At 39.1% G+C, this 18,588-nt stretch overlaps 1 protein-coding gene across 2 annotated transcripts; it reads left to right on the top strand.

Annotated features, from left to right (window-relative positions):
- Positions 1 to 51: 51 nt before the first annotated feature.
- Positions 52 to 17,440, top strand: EED (embryonic ectoderm development). 2 transcript variants are annotated; one of them, XM_058862422.1, is made up of 12 exons: positions 52 to 334; positions 3,199 to 3,351; positions 8,611 to 8,703; positions 9,651 to 9,716; positions 10,414 to 10,539; positions 10,658 to 10,739; positions 12,302 to 12,435; positions 13,267 to 13,400; positions 14,513 to 14,618; positions 15,370 to 15,528; positions 15,971 to 16,044; positions 17,112 to 17,440. In XM_058862422.1, exons 1-12 carry the CDS (start codon positions 215 to 217, stop codon positions 17,236 to 17,238), a joined length of 1,374 nt encoding a protein of 457 aa, XP_058718405.1. In that variant the 5' UTR covers positions 52 to 214; the 3' UTR covers positions 17,239 to 17,440. The 2 variants fall into 2 exon arrangements, with proteins under 2 accessions (XP_058718405.1, XP_058718394.1); XM_058862411.1 differs by having other exon boundaries at positions 155 to 334; positions 12,302 to 12,393.
- Positions 17,441 to 18,588: the final 1,148 nt, after the last annotated feature.

Genomic DNA, 18,588 nt, shown 5'->3' on the forward strand with positions numbered 1-18,588 from the left:
CCCGAGACGAGCGGGGTCCCGCCGCCCGCCCAGCCCCTGAGGCCAGGGCGCTTTCCCAGCGGCGGGACAAGGCGCTTTCCCAGCGGCGGGAAAGGCGCTCCTCCGCCGGCGTGGCGGCTCCTACCCGGCCAACGGGGCCGCTTTACGGCACAGCCGTTCCGACCTCCCCGTCCGCGCTTTGCGGCTGCGTGGCGGTGGGTGGGGGGCGGGGAAGATGTCTGAGCGGGGAGAAGCCCCGGCGGCGGCGGCACCGGCGGGAGAGATGCCGGCGAAGAAGCAGAAGCTGAGCAGCGACGAGAACAGTAACCCCGGGGACCTGTCCGGCGATGAGAACGTGAGGCCGGGCGAGGGGGAGGCGGCACGGGTGGGGGGGCTGGTGTGGCGGGAGCGCGCGCGCGCGCGCGGCGGGCACGGGGCCTCGCGCCGGGGGCGGGCGGGAGCGCGGACGGGAAGGGAGGGGAGGGGGGGCCGCCGCCCCCGGCCCCGGCGCGCCCCGCCGTGAGGGGACATCGCCCACCGGGACCCCCTCGGCTGTGTCCCGGGCGGGAGAGGGGATGAGGGGCGAGAGGGAGAAAGGGGTCTCAGCCCACCCGTCTCGGCTCGGTGGCCGCCCCTCGGGGCCGCTGGAGGGAGGACCCGGTGTGAGAGACCGGAGAGGGTCTGGGGGAGAGATTCCCGCTTTGCCTCCACGTGGGTGAAGGTGGATTTGAGGCCCGAACTGTGAGCGGGCTCCGTCTCGAACTCTGCTTCAAAACGTCAAACTTTTAATTTTTTTAATATTTCCCTGCAAACCAGCAGCATTTTCCATCTTTTTTGCAGTTTTGCATCGCGTGTCTTCACTGTCACGTTGTAGACATATGCAGCACAAGTTTATGTGTGCAGCCCCTGGGTGAATGAGAAGTAGGAGATGGTGCTCGTAAACTACTGTCAGCAGAAGGCAGCAGGGATGGGGTCTGTAATCTCTTAAGTTAGGTGAAATTCTAGTGTTCAAAGCAAAGGTAATGTGATAAATATGGAACAACTTTATACCTGAAAGGTAAACTTAATCTAAGGTATCGAGCAGTCACTTTATGTAGTTATTGGTGTGGAGGGGGTTGGGTAGTTATTGTGTTTGTGTTTTATAGTGTGTGGAAGTTTTTTTCTGCACTTATCCAGCAAGTGAGGGATCTGGACCACATCCTCTACAACCTTTGGAAGTGGTTGTGGAAGTTGCTGGTGAGGTGACAGGCAGGTTTGAGATGTTCCACATCACCGCTTCTGGTTTTTTTTTTTTTTTTGTAGCTCAGCAACATTTGTGGATCCAAGTGTAGTTTGGTGACAGACGTTCAGGCTTAATTTGCTGCCATTTGTAGGCTATCACTGACGGTGGAACAGGTTGCCCAGAGATGTTGTGGATGCCCCATCCCTGGAGATGTTTAAGGCCAGGCTGGATGTGGCTTTACACAACCTGATCGAGTGAAAGGTGTCCCTGCCCATGGCAGTGGGTTAGCCTAGATGATCTTTAGGGTCCTTTCCAACACAAACCAGTCTGTGATTATACGATTCTTTGATGTGGGTTGCCTCAGTGATGAAGGGATTCCTTTTTCAAGAGTTTGTTACTGGACTCCACTACTCCTCCAAGATGGGGGATTCTGTTTAAAAGTTGACATAATAGTGTTGATTTGGAGAAAGGGTGTGTTCTGCTCCACAGGTGTCCTGTGTGCAGGTTTGTTGGTTATGTGGTAGTTGAAGATACCTGGTGTAGTTGCACCACACCAACAGCCCGGTGTTCTCACACTGATAGTATCTGTCTAGTCCAGAGAAAACTTCAGTCTTGTCAAGTATTAAAATTGTGGCAAGTGTGCTTGGGAGATGAGAATTCAGCCAACTTTGAAATTTTTTTAGTGTAAAGGAGAAGAAACAGGAAAACTTAAAAATTGTTAAACTCGGTTATGAATATTAGTGGAGGGTTGGCTCTTTTAGGGGTCCAATGTGAAGGGAATGACTCCAGATTTGGGCAGTACACTTATGGGCTTGTGTGGTATCTTTCCTTCTTTTTGTCCTCTTCATGTCCTGTTTTTCAGAGTTGTTGGGCAGACAAAGACTAGTACACCTCTACAGGCTTCTGATAATACAGACTTTAAACTGGGACAAAGAATAAATGTGTGGTGGTATTTAGTGTATTAATGTTTATAGTTGACTTCATTCCATATTCCTAGTGGAGTTCCCAATGCAGCTTTGTGATTCTCCTCCAGTGACAGGCTGTTGTCTGCTTCTGTCTCCCTTAGTTCAGCCCTAGAAATGACCTGGCCTGGGTTGAGTTATTTTCCCCCCACTATCCTGATGGAAAGTGAACAGACTATTTTGCCAGAAAAAATGGAAAAAGTTGATTTTTAACAAGCTGAACGTACTCATACGGAAGCACAGGGTTGGCAGGTACAGTGAAGGTGAAGTGCTCTGTGATGGGTGATGTAGGGAAATGTCCTTTTAAACAGTGGTCTGCAGTCAGACCACACATGAAATTGTAGTTTCTGCTGAGTGTCCAAAGCTGATTTAAAATCTCTCAGCGGCTGGATGGATCCCTTTATTTTTAAATTTTCCCCATTCTTATCTTATGCTAATGGTTGGACGGCCAGTTGGATTAGTTAGCTGATCAGAATTTAGCTTTTACTGGAAACAAGTAAATATCTGGGAAGGAGTAGAAGAGAGAGGTGGGACTTTGTCTTCTGATGTCGATGCTGGCCCGCTGCAGAACCGTGCTGTGAGTGGTGCTGCCGAGGCTGTACAGAAGCCTCGGAATGGCTCGGTTCTTGGTAAGGTCAAGCCTCATGTTTTTAAACAAACAACTCTTCTTTGGTACTTCAGAAGTACTCATTTCATCTGGATCAATAACGTTTTCTAGAGGAAGCAGCTGCTTTCTCTCTAGACATTTTCTTAAGAGCAGCTACCAGTATGCTGAAGACATGTCACCAGATCACAGTTCATATTTCTCCCTCTTGGATTAGTCCTCATGTGATTCATGTTCTGCTTCTAGAGGGGAATGCTCTTATGCTGGCATTAGATTTAAATATGTGAATCTAAATAACACCAAGTCCTGGGAGATAGGTTCCTATGAATGACAAGGAAAAGTGAAAAGGCCAAGTGCTGCAAGATAAGTTGAATTTATACAGCAGTTAACAGTCTCTTTGTGACATTCTATGTAATTTTGAATGTTTTCAGGATGATGCTGTTAGTATTGAAAGTGGTACTAACACCGAACGCCCTGATACGCCAACAAACACTCCTAATGCACCAGGAAGAAAAAGCTGGGGGAAAGGAAAATGGAAGTCAAAGAAGTGCAAATATTCCTTCAAGTGTGTAAATAGCCTAAAGGTAGGTATGTGTGAGCTTCAGGGAATGCTGGGCTCCACTTACTGGCAGCAGTGTTAACGTTGGCTGTGAGACAGTGTCATGCTAGATACTTTTAAATATCATTAAACAATTATGTTCCCTGCTGATTTGAAGCAATTACTTTTCTTACACGGAATAGCCAAAGTTTTGAAGAAAAGGTATACTGAGAAATAGGAAACAGTAGGTAGTGCTGCAGTTAACCCTGTTTTTGTACACTGTGCCAAGTTTTGTATGATGCTATGATTATGTATTTCATTGAAGCTGTAGATGCTAGAGATAAATAGGAGAAGTTGGATAAACAAATTGAACTAAAACCAAACCTATGACAACTCCATGCAAAGTACAGAACGTGCACTGATTTTTCTATGTGTTGAAAAAAACCCCAAACAATTCAACCCAACAATCTTAGTTTTTTCCTCACACTTAACCAGATCAGGTATATTCTGTCCTCTGGCATTATCCTAACTACTATGTAGTGCAATTCGGTTAATTTATAGTGAGTGTTGGGATCATGTGTTACCACCTGATTTAGGCAGTATGTATCTTCCATGTAACACCTGACAGTTTTAAGAAATGTGGATTCATGGACTTTACTCCCCGTTCTGCTGTTCTAGCATAGTGCTGTTTTCTTCTGCACTGGTGACAGACTATGGTGGACTGAACAAGTTTTCTCATTCATGACTATTTTACTCTGTCAGAATGTTCTTCTTTTTCTCATTCCTCAGCCTTGTGTGGGATATTTATGTGGCAAAAACTGTAAATGAGCCTTATGATTTGATTTTTATAAGATTTCTAAATAAAGGATGATTGTGTCGGGACAAACTCTCTGAGGATCTGTGTAGCTCAATAGTGGATATTTTCTGCAGAATTGCTCTAAGAGTATTTTTTCTTTCCTCCATACTTAAATGTGCAGCTGTGCTGCCGTGGCTCTTTCTGAACTTTGTCTTCAGGCTGCCTTAGTGAAACACCGGAGTGCCTGAGTAGGAGGGGATAAAAGGTTTGGAGCATGGAAACCTTCTAAATGAGCTTTGTCACTGGAGAAATTGTGATACGAAGTTACACTGACAAAAGTATCTTGGAAACAAATTGATCTTCTTGTGTTCTTGAACTATAAAAATTATCTCCAGGCCTTTGAGGGTGTAGGAGGAAGGGAAGTTGTTTCATTTCACCAAGGTAGGCAGCAGTTCCTGTGATTCGCGTGAATCGCCCCCGCGGATGGTGCTATTTGTGGCTTCAAGTCATACTTCAAACACAGACATGGGCCTTTGGACACCCAAACTTTTAACAAGTTCTGAGCTTTGTTACTCATACTTGTTTTCTGTCTGCAGACAAAAAGGGTTAGTACTTTCCAAGTGGCTTCTGGGAAAACAAAACATTCCTTCACCCCAGTATTAATCCAGACCCCACTGGAGGGCAAACCAAAAGACCAAGCTATGAAACTAAGCAATCCCTGACTTCCTTGGATTTGGATCAGGGCCTGGGAACAGATTCCTGTGCAAGTGGAATCAAGCTGTGAGGGAGTAAATGTAGCATTTCAATTAAGTGGACTATTTTTATTAGCTTTTTTCCCCATTTCTCTTTGATCTGAAATGAATGGTAATAAGAGATGTGCATGTTAATACAGAGATTAGGTAGCATCCAAATTTGATTTTTTACTTCATGACTGAGGAAGCCTCTCTTCCATTTTCTGTTCCTCCATACTAACTTCGCATACTCTGGCAAAAACTAATGATTGAATGTTGTATGTGGGTTTAGAAAGACACTTGTAACTCTTTGAGTACCATGTCATATATTCCCTAGTTTATATGTTTTTGAACTATGCTGTAAGATGCAAGTATTGAAGTTAATGAAGGGTCAACATGATTTAAAGATCATAGAAATTAATATTCTTTAGGGGTGTGTAAATTACATGTTTTTGCACTTTCATGCTTATGGTTTCCCCCTCTTTTTTATATATATATTTTTTTTTTTTTACTTCTTTCCTCGGGGAAACAAAGAAATATGGTCATTACTGTCTGCTTTGAGTGTCAAATGGTTATGACTAAGCCTGAAAAACTCAGTGCTTGCTAAATATGCTTTTTAAACACTACTTTGAGAGTTATTTTGGATGAAATTTAAGCATCAGGAAAACAAAAATGCAACTTGGAAAATGACAGGAAATAAAGAACTCTTTTTTTCTTTTTGGGGTAGTAAGATGTACTGAAAAACCTTTCTGTGGGCTGACTGGAAATAGGGTTTATAAATGACCGTATACAGCTAACACAGCTAGCACAGTTGCACATCCTCATATATCCATATCTGTTTTCCTGATAGATCTTCTGGCAGAAAACCATGTCTATTTTGCTTTGTTGTGCTCCCTTTATTGTTTTCCCTACCATTTACTTCTTCTTAGGGTGTGTGCTTAAGTTGTAAGCAGCCTGGTGTTGTCTCAGCTTCTACTTGCTGTTCCCTGACCTGGAAACCAGTATCCAATGCCATACAGAATTTTAGCTTGTTGATGTGTAATGGAGACTAAATGAAACTAAACCCACTGCCCATAATGGCTTACTTCCACTTCTGGGAACTGGAAATGTATGTGTGGGTTGTTGGCTCCCCACTGACAGTGTGGGTGACACAGATTAAAAGGCATTCATGCAGGTGATTATTTTTGGCATAGTATTGACTTCACTGCTTTTGTCTAAAACCAGGTCTAATCTTACTTTTTGACTGAACCCAAGTTGGTGTTGAGTGAGTAAGCTTGGAACTTACCACTGATTATTTATTTGCTTTTGTAGCAATAGGTCTGTTTTCTTCTCCGCCTTCTTTCTCTAGTGCATGAAGAGCCTGGGTACTTTGGGTTTTGTGCCCTTTATTCATAGCAGGGACAAGATGGCATTTCACAATTTTACTTTTGGACGGGTATCTGGGTCACTTCTGTCTGTACAAACCAGTGTCAGATTTGTGTCACATACTTGGCGTCTGAGCATAACCATCTTGTACGGCACCTAGAAGTACCGTGTTTTGGAAAAGCTCCTTCATTGTTTAGCACTTGGGACAAAAATTAGAGCAGACAAGTATTTTCGAAATAGCTGTGTGCTGTCTGACCACTGGGGATGTTGGGAGTTTAAATAGGAGCAGAGCTTCTGCAGATACCCTGCTGTCTTCCTGCAAGAGTTTCTGCCTGGCTGCTTCATCCATCAAACACCAGCAAAACTGCAATATGTACAGTCAGGGTCCTGAAGATTGTAGCACTTGGTGTGAGACATGTAGTGTGGGTGAAGTAAGTAAACAAAAGACATTCGTCTTGCTCAGTAATTTTTTCCGGAGAAATAGGTTTTCTTAGAAAAAGCTAGCAAAATGCTTTAGGTATGTACTCAAATATAAAAATATGGAAACAATGTAGCACTCTGTTGTATATCTCTACTTATCACCTTAGTCTGGGTCCTACCTAGAAAATCAGAAACTTACTAAAACTTATGCTGGAAAAATATCTTATCTTGAGGGTGAAAAACATACTGCTTTTCATTTTCCATATGTTGTTAAATTTATCAGAATCAGAGCATATGACAGAGAACAAGGTTGTTCCAGAAAAACAAATGTAAAACCTGCCAATATGTCTCTGTAATAAAGCAGTGGGAATCCATGAATTTTACCTGTGTTATCTTCAAGTGATATGTCAGAAGCACTCACTATTAAGAAGCAGCAGGAACTCCTTCAAGCAGAAATTTGAAACCAAGTTATTATTAGTGGAAAAACTTCATTAGCATTCTGAATTTGATCTCTCAGCCATTCTCTTCAAACAAGATTTAAATACACTCAAAAATTAAGGCTAGCAAGTAAAATTAATAAATGTGTTGCACACAAAAAATCATGACCTTGTATATGCAATTTTATGGCTTACAGTTTTCTTCATTTCTTCATTTCTAGTTAAACTGTAATGCTTTACAGATACTGAATACCTGCGTTTTTTCTTCTGTCCTGGGGTTACTAATAACCTTGCTACTTTTCCCTTTCCTAATATCCTATATCCCTCATCTTGTAAAGCCGTTAGTTAGTTCTTTTATGTTATGATGGGTAATACTTTGAGTTAAGCTTTGAACAATTCTTTTTAATCTGTATTGAGCTTTGAAAGTTGTTGCCTCTCTTAAGAATTGCAGGAGGGCCTTCATCTGTGAAAGATTTTCTGCTTTCTCTTTCTAGCTCTTCTAGTTATTTCTGTTAACAACAGATACAGCCTTTCTCAGTAAATAATGCTATTTAGATTTTTTGCTAACTTCCTTTACTTTTCTTTTTCTAAGGAGTGTTAGACTCTCTACTCACACCCCCCCTCAAATTTATTATTTGGTTTTGTATAGGCCAGAGCTGCCAGGGCTGGTACTTCTTGTGTTGTCTCTGAAGTGCTGCCATTTGAAGGCTGCTGAACAGCCATCATGAGACACTTCCTTCCTGCCTGCACTGTCCCAGACAGTCCCCTGTGGGGAGGCACTTCAATGAACATTATTCTTGCTAAAAACATCCTGTTAGGACAGGCCAAAATACTGTTATCAATTATTAACAAGCACTACCATATTCATCACAATTCATAAACATACCTACTTTTTTTTTTTTCTCCCAAACTGATGTAAGTTGTATAAAAATAATACTTGGCATTTCTCTGGTAACTGTAAAAGGGAATCTGAAAACATTTTGTAGACATGAACTTTGTTAGCGATATTGTGACATGCTGGAGAGAGTTCCTTGTGTCTGTGACGAAGTTACAAGACCTAACTGTAATGTAATAGTTAAATGTGACTTCTCCATCGTTATACCAGTGTAATTCTTCTCTCTCCTGGTACCTGTGAAGTTGCAAATCCTTGTGTATAGGTAATTATGATAGAAAATGCATATAGGTATGACCTTAGATGCAGAGATTGCCTTATTGAAAAATGTGAAAAAAAATAGTAGAGCTGCCAATACAACTTGGGAGTTCTGCCAGCTTCTAGGCGTAACTGAGACAACAGTTCTTCCCCTTTACTTTTTAAAAGCTTGGTGGAGAAAGAAAAGAGAGGGGTACGTTTGTCAGAATATTCCTTTAAACCTCCCTTTAAGACAGCCGAGCTAAAATGTGATGTTACAAAACTATGATTGGTAACTGTTCACTATCTAAAATTATACTGGCTGTGAACCCATTAGTTTGAGGAGGGAAACTTATCAATTAAAGTGTTGAATTTCACAGCCTGTGGGTTTTGTTGGGTTTTTTATCTCTACTCTTTACACCTATAGGAGGACCATGGCCAGCCTCTGTTTGGAGTCCAGTTTAACTGGCACAGTAAAGAAGGTGATCCTCTTGTTTTTGCCACTGTAGGCAGCAACAGAGTGAGTAATTTGTTTTTCATCATACGCCCTTCTGTGTGGTTCTGCATGCATTCCTGTTTTCAAGCAATCCCTTTACCTGTGTTTGATACAGACACACAGTATAAACAGATGTATTTCTAAGATGTGTAGCATCTGTTGTCTGGGACAGCTGCATCCTTTGGATTGTTCTATGAAGTCATGTTAGCTTTTTGGTAATTAAGCTATGTAGTAAAGAAAAAAGTCGTTAAGTAATATACATATGGGATAAAGAAGAGAGGTGCATAAATGTATCTTCTCAATGAAATTGTTCTTCATAAATGTTATTTTCTAAAGGTCATGTACTCATATATACAGGACGAGAACTGTCTGCAATGATGCCAGCCAGCTCAGTAGCTAAATTAATGGCCTGTGTGGAGTGAATTTATAGACTTCCTCTGAACTAGGACTGATGTCATTTCAGTCTTGAAAATAACTTGAGAAATACGTTTTATGCAAGTGTTGTGAATAAATAAGAAGTGTTTAATTTCTAGGTTTGTTCTGCCTAGCAGGTCACCAGAACACACTAAACTAAGTTTAAGCATGGTTTCAATGAGTTATTAAACTAAGTTTAAGCAAGGTATCAATGACTCATTACAAGACCAAGTCATGTTAGAGATGACTGGAGTAATTAATTCCAACAAGAGTTTATCTTATTAAGGCAATTAAAATAATAAACTTCAATATCTGGGAAGGACAGCTGACAAGTCCTGGAATGGTGCCTTACTGAAACTGCTGTGGGCGTTCTTTATCAAAAAACCATTTCCACCTGTTAAACAAATGGATGATGGATGAAATCTAAACCATAGAGGCACTCCACCTCTCCTCATCAGGCAGTCAATAGATGGGTACATGTGATTTCCTTTTGAAATATCGCAACTGAGCAGCAGTCTCTCCCACTTACTTATTTTTTTTTTTTTTTTTTTCTCCAGGTTACTTTATATGAATGTCATTCCCAAGGAGAGATCCGTCTGTTGCAGTCTTACGTGGATGCTGATGTATCCTTTTAAGTTAAATACCCATGTTTGCTTCTTCTTTATGAAAAATCAAGAGGCTCTGTAGGAAAAAGCATGAAAATGTTTTGTCTGTGGTTTAATACTTTGCTCATGTGGTGCATTCTTTATGTTAGGTCCAAGTCTTGCCTCTTTCCCACATCCTAGAATCCCTCCTGTTGAAAAAATGTTAAAAACGCAGACTCAGGGACCAGACTCTATTAAAATATTTGAAAACTGATTCTCAATTGGTTTAATCTTCTCAACACTAATGTTCGTATAATGTTTCCTTGCTTTACAGTGGTCTCAGTTTCTCTGTGAATTGGAACAGGGTTTAAAGCCTAAGAATGTCGTTTCATGCTCTGAGGCATTAATAATTTGTGTTGATCATTTGCAATACACAAGTCATTAACTTGTGGGCTTGGTTGTGATTCATTATTCCCAAGCAAAGGTGATGCCATGAAAGAGAAGTTCTTCCTTGTATGTTATGGAACAGAAGTGAGGAAATCAACATCTGTAGAAAAGGCGATGTTGCTGGTATATGCAGGTGTATAACTGAATATGTGTCTCTTTCTTTTGGCATCCAGCAGAGACTCCTGGGCACTTGGTTAAAATAGCAACAAGTTTGTTTGAAATAAAATTCTGTTTAAAAAAAGAAAAAATCTCCTGTTTGTTCTGTGATCCTTAACTTGAGGCATTGTAGGCAGATGAAAATTTCTATACCTGCGCATGGACATATGATAGCAATACAAGCCATCCTCTTCTGGCTGTGGCAGGATCCAGGGGTATTATTAGGATAATTAATCCTATTACAATGCAGTGCATAAAGGTGAGTGTTCAGGACTTTGAGATACAGCTTGTGTTTCGGTAAGGCATGACACTTTTTTCCTCTAAGTACATGTAAACATGAGGGGAAACGGTAACTTGGTCTCTGAATTCTATCCCAGCACTACGTGGGCCATGGAAATGCAATCAATGAACTGAAATTCCATCCAAGAGATCCAAATCTTCTTTTATCTGTAAGCAAAGGTGAGGAAAAACCTCTGTTGTTTTTGTATAAATGAGGATATCTTAGATTGGAGTTTGGTCTTCAATATGGCCAAAAACCGTCATGAATTTTTTTTTTTTTTTTTTTATGAATGGCACTGAGCAAGTTCACTGTGAAAGTTGAGAGCAAATCATGCTTTTTACATGGCTATATATTTTATACTTACTAAATCCATGGCCTACAACCATAACTCCAGCTATGGTGCAAAGGGATTGTGAATAGTGCTGCTTTTTAGGAAAGAAGAATCATGAGCCTTGGATTTGCTCTTTACTTTCTTGACAGTTGAATTTAAATTTTTTCAGTTGTTGAATCACGTTGCCATCTAGTGGGGACGTCTTAATGTTGCAGACAGCGTTTACCATCATGGTCGTGGGGAAAAACCTGGATTGTCTGTTGCTTGGGAACTTTAATTGGACTTTGTGTAAAAAGCATATTAGTGAGGGGAGTTTTTGGTAGAGTGCCCTATGGGCTTGTCCAGAAAGTTCTAACAGTCACAGCTTCCTAATATTGACTGTTTTGTTAAGTAAGGGAATGATCGGCCACAAGGAGCTGGCCTTCAGCAATGCTTGAGTTGGAAACATTCACTTAAGGGGACTGTTGGCTTTAGTGTAATTTGACTTAGTGATGAAGCTTCATGAGTTGGGAAGCTCTCTGATGCTTGCAACAGTCAAGTTGGTGCTGTGGGTCTGTAAAGATCCAGTTTCTGTATATTTTTTAGGTTCTCTTTGTAATAATGTTTTGACATCAGCCATAGTACTACAATCTTTAAGGTGCAATCTCTGGACCAGGTGCTATCACTAAGACATGAGGCAGGAGAATATTTGGACTGTTTGACCTGCTTGGCTGAGAGATTAATAAAAAAAGGAAAATATTCGGGACTGTTGCCACATGTGTCCCTTCTGGGATTTTGGGTGTTGCTGTAATTCAGTGCAATGTACTTGTGGAATCTGAAAGGGAAATATAGTAGAGGTGTTCCCATTTCCAATTGGGAGATACACTAGAGGTTCTTCATTAGAAATTGTTAAAACTTCCTTTAAATAAGTGAATTAGTCTGATTGACTTTGGAATACATATTGTTTATATAAACAGTTTTTCCCTTCCTTACTGACTGTGATTCATAAAGAATAGTGTTCTAAAGGTTAAAAAATGGAAAATCAAACTTTTCTGAATGTTGATGTTAGAATTGCAGAAGGAATTCTAGTATTTTTTGATACATAAAATTGTTTTTTTATGACCGACTAAAAGCATATTTGTCTGAGATCAGACTTGTCTTTGCTTTTTGGATGATCCTAGTGTATTTTTGTTAGGAACTCTCCCTAGGGGAGGGGGTGGGCACACTTTTTCAATTACAGAATTACTTCTGACAGTAAGTTATAATAGTAATTTTAGTTAATGCAGTTCTGTTGTTTCTAAATAGAGAAGAGGAATTAAGTGCTTTTTTTGATGTTGACCTACACACCTGTTACTCAAAGTGGTTAAGCTAAAATATATTATTCAAATGTACATGTAAAAAGCAGCATGTAATTCTATTTGTTCTTTATAGATCATGCATTGAGACTGTGGAACATCCAGACAGACACGCTGGTTGCAATATTTGGAGGAGTAGAAGGGCACAGGGATGAGGTGTTAAGTGCAGTAAGTGGAAGACCGTGGGGCAGTGATTTAGATTTACAAAGGGTAGTAAGCAACCTTTTGTCCTCTTGTGCACTGTTTGATATTATAGCTACTTAAAAAGAACCACCTGGAAGTGCATAAATACTGTTTTAAGGGGATAGACAACTTTAAATGTCAGGTGGTTTGATTGATGTGACCATCTCTTACAGACAGGATCTGTGTGTTTCAGTAGCTGGTTTTTTTGGGGTACAGCCTAGAAATGAGCAAAATAGGGCTCGGTGGGGCTAGAAAGAGTAAAAACATTTCATGATGGTCCCACTTTTGAAGTTCTTGAATTCTCATCAAGTCAAGCATAAGCAAATAAACCTGGAAAGAAATGGTAGTGAAGGAAAGAAGTTATTTGAGTTAAATTGTTTTTCAGTGGCTGTGAACAGACACTGGTACCCAGCAAATATCAACTAGAATAGTTAACTTTTAATATGCTGTTCTTAAGAACTCTTACCATTATGGTTGTGTGACCTGTTGTGAAAGGTGAGGGGTGCATCTGTAGGAAATCTGACACTGTATTTATTCACCCATGTTGTAGCCCAGGAATTCTGCCAAAGTTGCTCTTTGGGAACTTAGAGAAGGAGGAGAACTAGTTGTAGATTCACTGTCTGTCAGTGCTGTTGAATATGTCTCTTTTTCTTGAGAGAGACTGAATATAATTACTAAGATGCTGTGCTGCTTTGCAGTGAGCTGGATTACGTTCTTAGTATTTTTCTATTTGAAATACTCAGTTTTATTGCATGCTCTACACATAAAATGCTGTTTTGATGGAAACGATGGAATAAAATCTGAGTTGATGTAATGCAGCCTAGGGTTGGAGTGCTCAAAATTATTTTATATACATAGGATTATGATCTTCTTGGTGAAAAAATCATGTCCTGTGGGATGGATCACTCTCTAAAACTCTGGAGAATTAATTCCAAGAGAATGATTAATGCTATCAAAGAGTCTTATGAGTACAACCCAAATAAAACCAACAGGTATGTAGTCTTCATTTCCTTGACTGTCTTTGCAACGTGTGAATACTCCTATCAACAGTCCAGGTTCATTCCTTTCCATGTTGGGAGTTTTTGGGGAGTGACCTGGATATTGTGCTGGGTACTGAATCTCACTAGATTGTGTGTCTTATTGATGTTTGCTTCACTGGAATTTTATTGAATTCTGATTCAAAGTCCCAAAAATTTTATTTTTAATTATCTCAATTATTTCTTTGCTTAACTAGAAAATGTCTCAAACTATTATCATAAAGCTTGTATTTCATACATTTCAAGATGTCAGTATTTTTTCTTCATCTCATCTCATCTTAAAATTTCTAGAAGGGGATCAAATCTGTGTAATTAAATGTGGCAAATAATCTTATATTGAGTAGTTAATTATTGTGTATTAGTTGACTTTGGGGTGGGGACAAAACTGTTTACATAGTAATATCTTTAATTTTCATCATTCTCTGATTTGACCTCAGCTATAAGTAAATTATCAAGTAAACATAGTAATTAGATACATGATAGATAAATCCTCCTTTATGAAGTTCTTCAACTTTTTGATCTTAACTTCCAGTTAAACCATTGAGAGAATTGAAGAGTCTAAAACACAGTGAACATGTTCAGCAATGAGACTAGCTGTGAAAATACTCTCGCTTTTTTTGGTAATGTTACCAAATATTAAATGATGCTTTTTAGCGTGCTTTTTTTTAAATGATATTTTTTTTAAAGTGTGCGTTTCTATTTAACAATTTAGATGTTGCAGAAGCAGCATCAGGAAGACTGAGCTTTAATTGGTTCTTGAAGTATTTGGTGACAGGCATTGTATTCAGCAGCTGAAGGAATAGTTTTACTCAGCACTATCTCTGCACATGGGAGATACATGGGAAACTTAGTTATTTCATTAGGAATGAGGATGAAAACAGGGACTATTCCTATTACTATTAAAAAGAAAAACAAACTGCATACAAAATCTACTTTGTTATAAAACTGTTAAAAAGTTGGGCTTGTTCTTTTAACATCAAAATATGTTAAAACTGGTTATTAAAAAAAATTACACTTGTGCTTCTGTGTTTGTTTTTCTGAACCTCACTTGGCAATTTTCTCCATAGGCCTTTTGTTTCCCAGAAAATTCACTTTCCTGACTTTTCTACAAGAGACATACATAGAAACTATGTTGACTGTGTACGGTGGCTGGGAGACCTAATTCTTTCCAAGGTAACGCTGCAGCTTTTTCAGCTACATTACATTTATTTGCTGGTCCTGAGGATCCTAAACCTTAGAAATTTTATTAGCAATTGCGTCTTAGCTTAAATTACTACCTTGTGTTAAATGATTTTCTGGAGTGTGCTGTGGATTTTGTCACCTGTCAGGATGTGTGGGTAAGCAGCTTATACTTAACTGCAAAATTCTTCCTACAGCTGTACTCTGCTGCAAGTAAAGGGTTTCTGGCTAACCAGAATCTGCATGGAACATACAGAAAAGGAATCTCTAGATGTTGATTAGGGATCCTTCTGCTAAAGAGTGGGATGAGGGTTATCATAATGGAGTAACTTTGATTAATTTGTTGTGTCCACTAGTAACATTGGCTTGCAGATATTAAACCAGGCAGTCCAATTGCCTTGATGGTGCACTCACCAGCAATTTGTGCACTGTCCTGTTAGTCAAAGGGATTGGGTAAACAATCCTCAAACCAAGTTTAAGCTGCTAATGAAATTGTGTTTGAACACATCTGGTTGACTTCATCTGAAGCAGCTGAGGGAGGGCTCCTGCAGTCCTGTTACCTGGAAAAGCTGTGAGGGCATCAGGTTGCCAGTGATGGACAGTGATCTAAGGGCAGAGGTGAGCTTTTCAGTTCTGCTTTTCATACTTTCATTGGGGAAGCTGTAAGGTTAAATATTTGCTTATAGTTAGACCGATTCTGCAGTGTGCTTTACAGGTGATTTTTCTTTTCATTGTTTCACTTCAGTCTTGTGAAAATGCCATTGTTTGCTGGAAACCTGGCAAGATGGAAGATGATATAGATAAAATCAAGCCCAGCGAGTCAAATGTGACCATTCTTGGGAGATTTGATTATAGCCAGTGTGACATATGGTACATGAGATTTTCAATGGATTTCTGGCAAAAGGTACATGTCTGCTGTATTTGAACGTGTGTAGCTTTTAATTGATTACATGTTTATGGGCATAGGAAGGGTCTTGGTTCATGAGATGTTTGAGAAACAGAATGGTTTGCTCTATGAGGCTTTATATGAACCTGAAAGAGCTCCAGATTTTTTTATTCTGGGTTCTGCCTGTGGAAAAAAATTCCACCAAATAAATATTTATTTTCCACTGGAAAAATGTTTCCGGGTGTCTTCATCCCATCTTCAATCCTGTCTGCAGAGACTGATAAAATAGAAGGAAGGAGGCAAATTCTACAGCCTTTCTGACTCCTCCAACAAGCTCATTAAGTTGTTCATGTTTAAATGCTCACACACAATTTATCAGCTCTACAGCCTTTAGAAAATTCTGACTTTATTCTTTGAGGGAGTATTTTAAAACCTCTTTATCCTGTGCTTTATTTTTAAGATGCTTGCTCTGGGCAATCAGGTTGGCAAACTTTACGTTTGGGATTTAGAAATAGAAGATCCACATAAAGCCAAGTGAGTACTTTATTTTGTTTTTGCTAAGGCAGGGTGTTGGGATACTTTTCCTTTCCAGATAACAGAGAAATAATAATAGAGAAATTCTTTACAGTACTACCTACTTTCCATTATAACTACTAGGGAAATTAACACTGAGCTCCTGAAGGTTAACGTTTATTACAGCTCACTAATTTATAATTTATAGTAACGCCAAGAGGCCCCAGTTGGGTTGTGCTGGCTACCATATGTAGATACAGTAAAAGGCAATTTATTTCTCAGAGTTTTTGCTAATTGGGTGGAAATTTTGCAAAGCCATTAGGAGAAGTGCTAGGTGGGTGTAGCACATGACAAAGGTGAGATAGGTGACAGGACTGGAGTAAAAAAGGTGAGTATAAAGGTGAACTACGAGCAGCACAGTGTAGAGAGAACACTATGGCTTTCCACTTCCTCACCTCTGTTGCCAGGCAATTTCACAGCATGTCTCTTAGATACATGTGGATACATATGTATGTGTGAAAACATGCAAATGCAAAAAAAACCCTGAACACAAAAAAGTGCCCCAAACAAACCCACTCCCAAAAAACATTGTATATAAAATGGATATACACTGTATAAATAAATACTTCATGTATTTTATTTTTATATACCCTATATATATATGCTTATTATCCATGACATATGTATATGTTTATTATACATATCTTTATGTATTTATAGATCTAATCCATGTAAATACATATATATGAATACATTAATGTATGAAATTCCTGGAAGTGCTGCAGTCTTTAGTCACATGATTCTGATATTTTATTCCTAATGCTGGGAAATGACACTGATTATGAAGTCCTAAATAATGTGATTGAATAAGCTTTCAGTCTTTGCTTCAATAAAAATCGGGTGGATGAGAAACAACTGGTGGGTGAACAGGAAACTGCTTTTCCAAGTCCTCATTTGGAATACAAAATACACCATGAAGGCCATAATCTTGTTGCCTTCAATTCCTCCTAGGTCACATAAATAATAGTGCTCCATGATGTAGTAGGAAGATTTGACATTGCAGCTGAATCATTTTCTTTTCTTTCTAGGTGTACGACTCTTACTCATCCTAAATGTGTTGCTGCCATCCGACAGACCAGTTTTAGCAGGGATAGCAGTATCCTTATAGCTGTGTGTGATGATGCCAGTATCTGGCGCTGGGACAGATTACGATAAAGTACTTTTTCTTAATTCATAGAAGAAAATATATTTTCAAATTATAATATAGTCTGTTAACTTGCTAGTACAGTAGATGCATTTAGTGTAGACTTTCTCGAAGGTTCAGCAGGCTGGAGCTGGACTTAGTGATGTTTACATTCTGTGTATTGTTCTGCTTGAAATTGCTGCTTTTAATAAAAAGAAGTATTTTTGTAAAGTTTTCTGAATTGTCCATTTTAATTATTTCCCACAAGAAGTTTTCACTTATGGCCTAGGAAATTTCTTTGTGTAGAGTTATCACATGATTGTACTTGTAACTTGCTCATTTGGTATATTTATGCTTGCAGTTGTATTTTGTGCCTTTTGAAAAACTAATGAAGATTTTATTCAGGGACAGCACAAAGGAAATGCTGCTCTTAAGAATCTAATATAAATAATTGTTAAACCATTTCTAAAAATATTTTGAACTCATTCCTTAAGTAAGTTGCAGATTGAAATTGATTTAATTTTTGTAATCTCAAATTGGGATTTGCTTCTCACCGTATCTGTTAATGACTAGGGGGCAAAAAACATCACTGGCTTTGTTTTGTGGATCACATTGTTTTGTTGTTTGAATTCTGTCTAATTACTGCATTTATCTAAAAGTTAGTTTCTGGAAATATATTTTAATTGCCTCTATTGTCAGTATTCCCAAATAGCCTCCTCAGTGTTTTTACTTGCATTAGGAATAATGAATTCTAAAATCAATCATATCTCATATAGGTTTAAAATGTGTGCAGTTAATAAAAATGAAAGGGGAAAAATGGGTAAGATGGCAGAAATTATTATCAGTGATAATCTATGTTCAAAACACTTTTACATATCTTGTCAACAGGTAGCTGGAATGCTCATGTCTCTGTTAAGAAAGTGGCCCAGGACATTGCTCAGTAGCTGCATGTACCTGAATGAGGAAGAAATAACATTTATTGAGGTTGAACCATTTACATACTCTTTTTCCCTTTACCTGCCCTTATCCTTCAACATAACATATTACTTCAGAAGAATGTTCTGAGTTATGATGCAAATACAAGTACACTGTCATTGTCAGTATTATGGTGCCTTTCTGATCAGTAGATTAAGTAGTCCTGTCTGCTTCTGACTTCTTAAGTGCATATCTGACTTTTTTTCATTTTTCAAGATACTGCTTTTTTTCCTGTTTATTACAGTTTGGGAAGCTTGTAAATGCTCTGGTTAGATAAACTGCCTGTTCAGTTGTGTACTTGGGAACCTGAAAAAAATGAAGCCCAGAACTGACAGATTTCAGTCTGCAGTACATAATTGTTTTCCTTTTTTTTTCCCTATTTTAAATCCTTGTTCTTACTACTAGGG

This window comes from Poecile atricapillus, chromosome 1 (genome assembly GCF_030490865.1).
Source record: "Poecile atricapillus isolate bPoeAtr1 chromosome 1, bPoeAtr1.hap1, whole genome shotgun sequence".
Taxonomy (NCBI): domain Eukaryota; kingdom Metazoa; phylum Chordata; class Aves; order Passeriformes; family Paridae; genus Poecile; species Poecile atricapillus.

Bases quoted from the DNA above. Each gene is read 5' to 3' on its own strand.
- EED (XM_058862422.1), top strand. From the start codon at position 215: ATGTCTGAGCGGGGAGAAGCCCCGGCGGCGGCGGCACCGGCGGGAGAG. The intron at 3,352-8,610 runs GTAGGTATGTGT...TTACACCTATAG, and splicing joins AGTGTGTAAATAGCCTAAAG to GAGGACCATGGCCAGCCTCT. The intron at 12,436-13,266 runs GTAGTAAGCAAC...TTATATACATAG, and splicing joins GTGATTTAGATTTACAAAGG to GATTATGATCTTCTTGGTGA.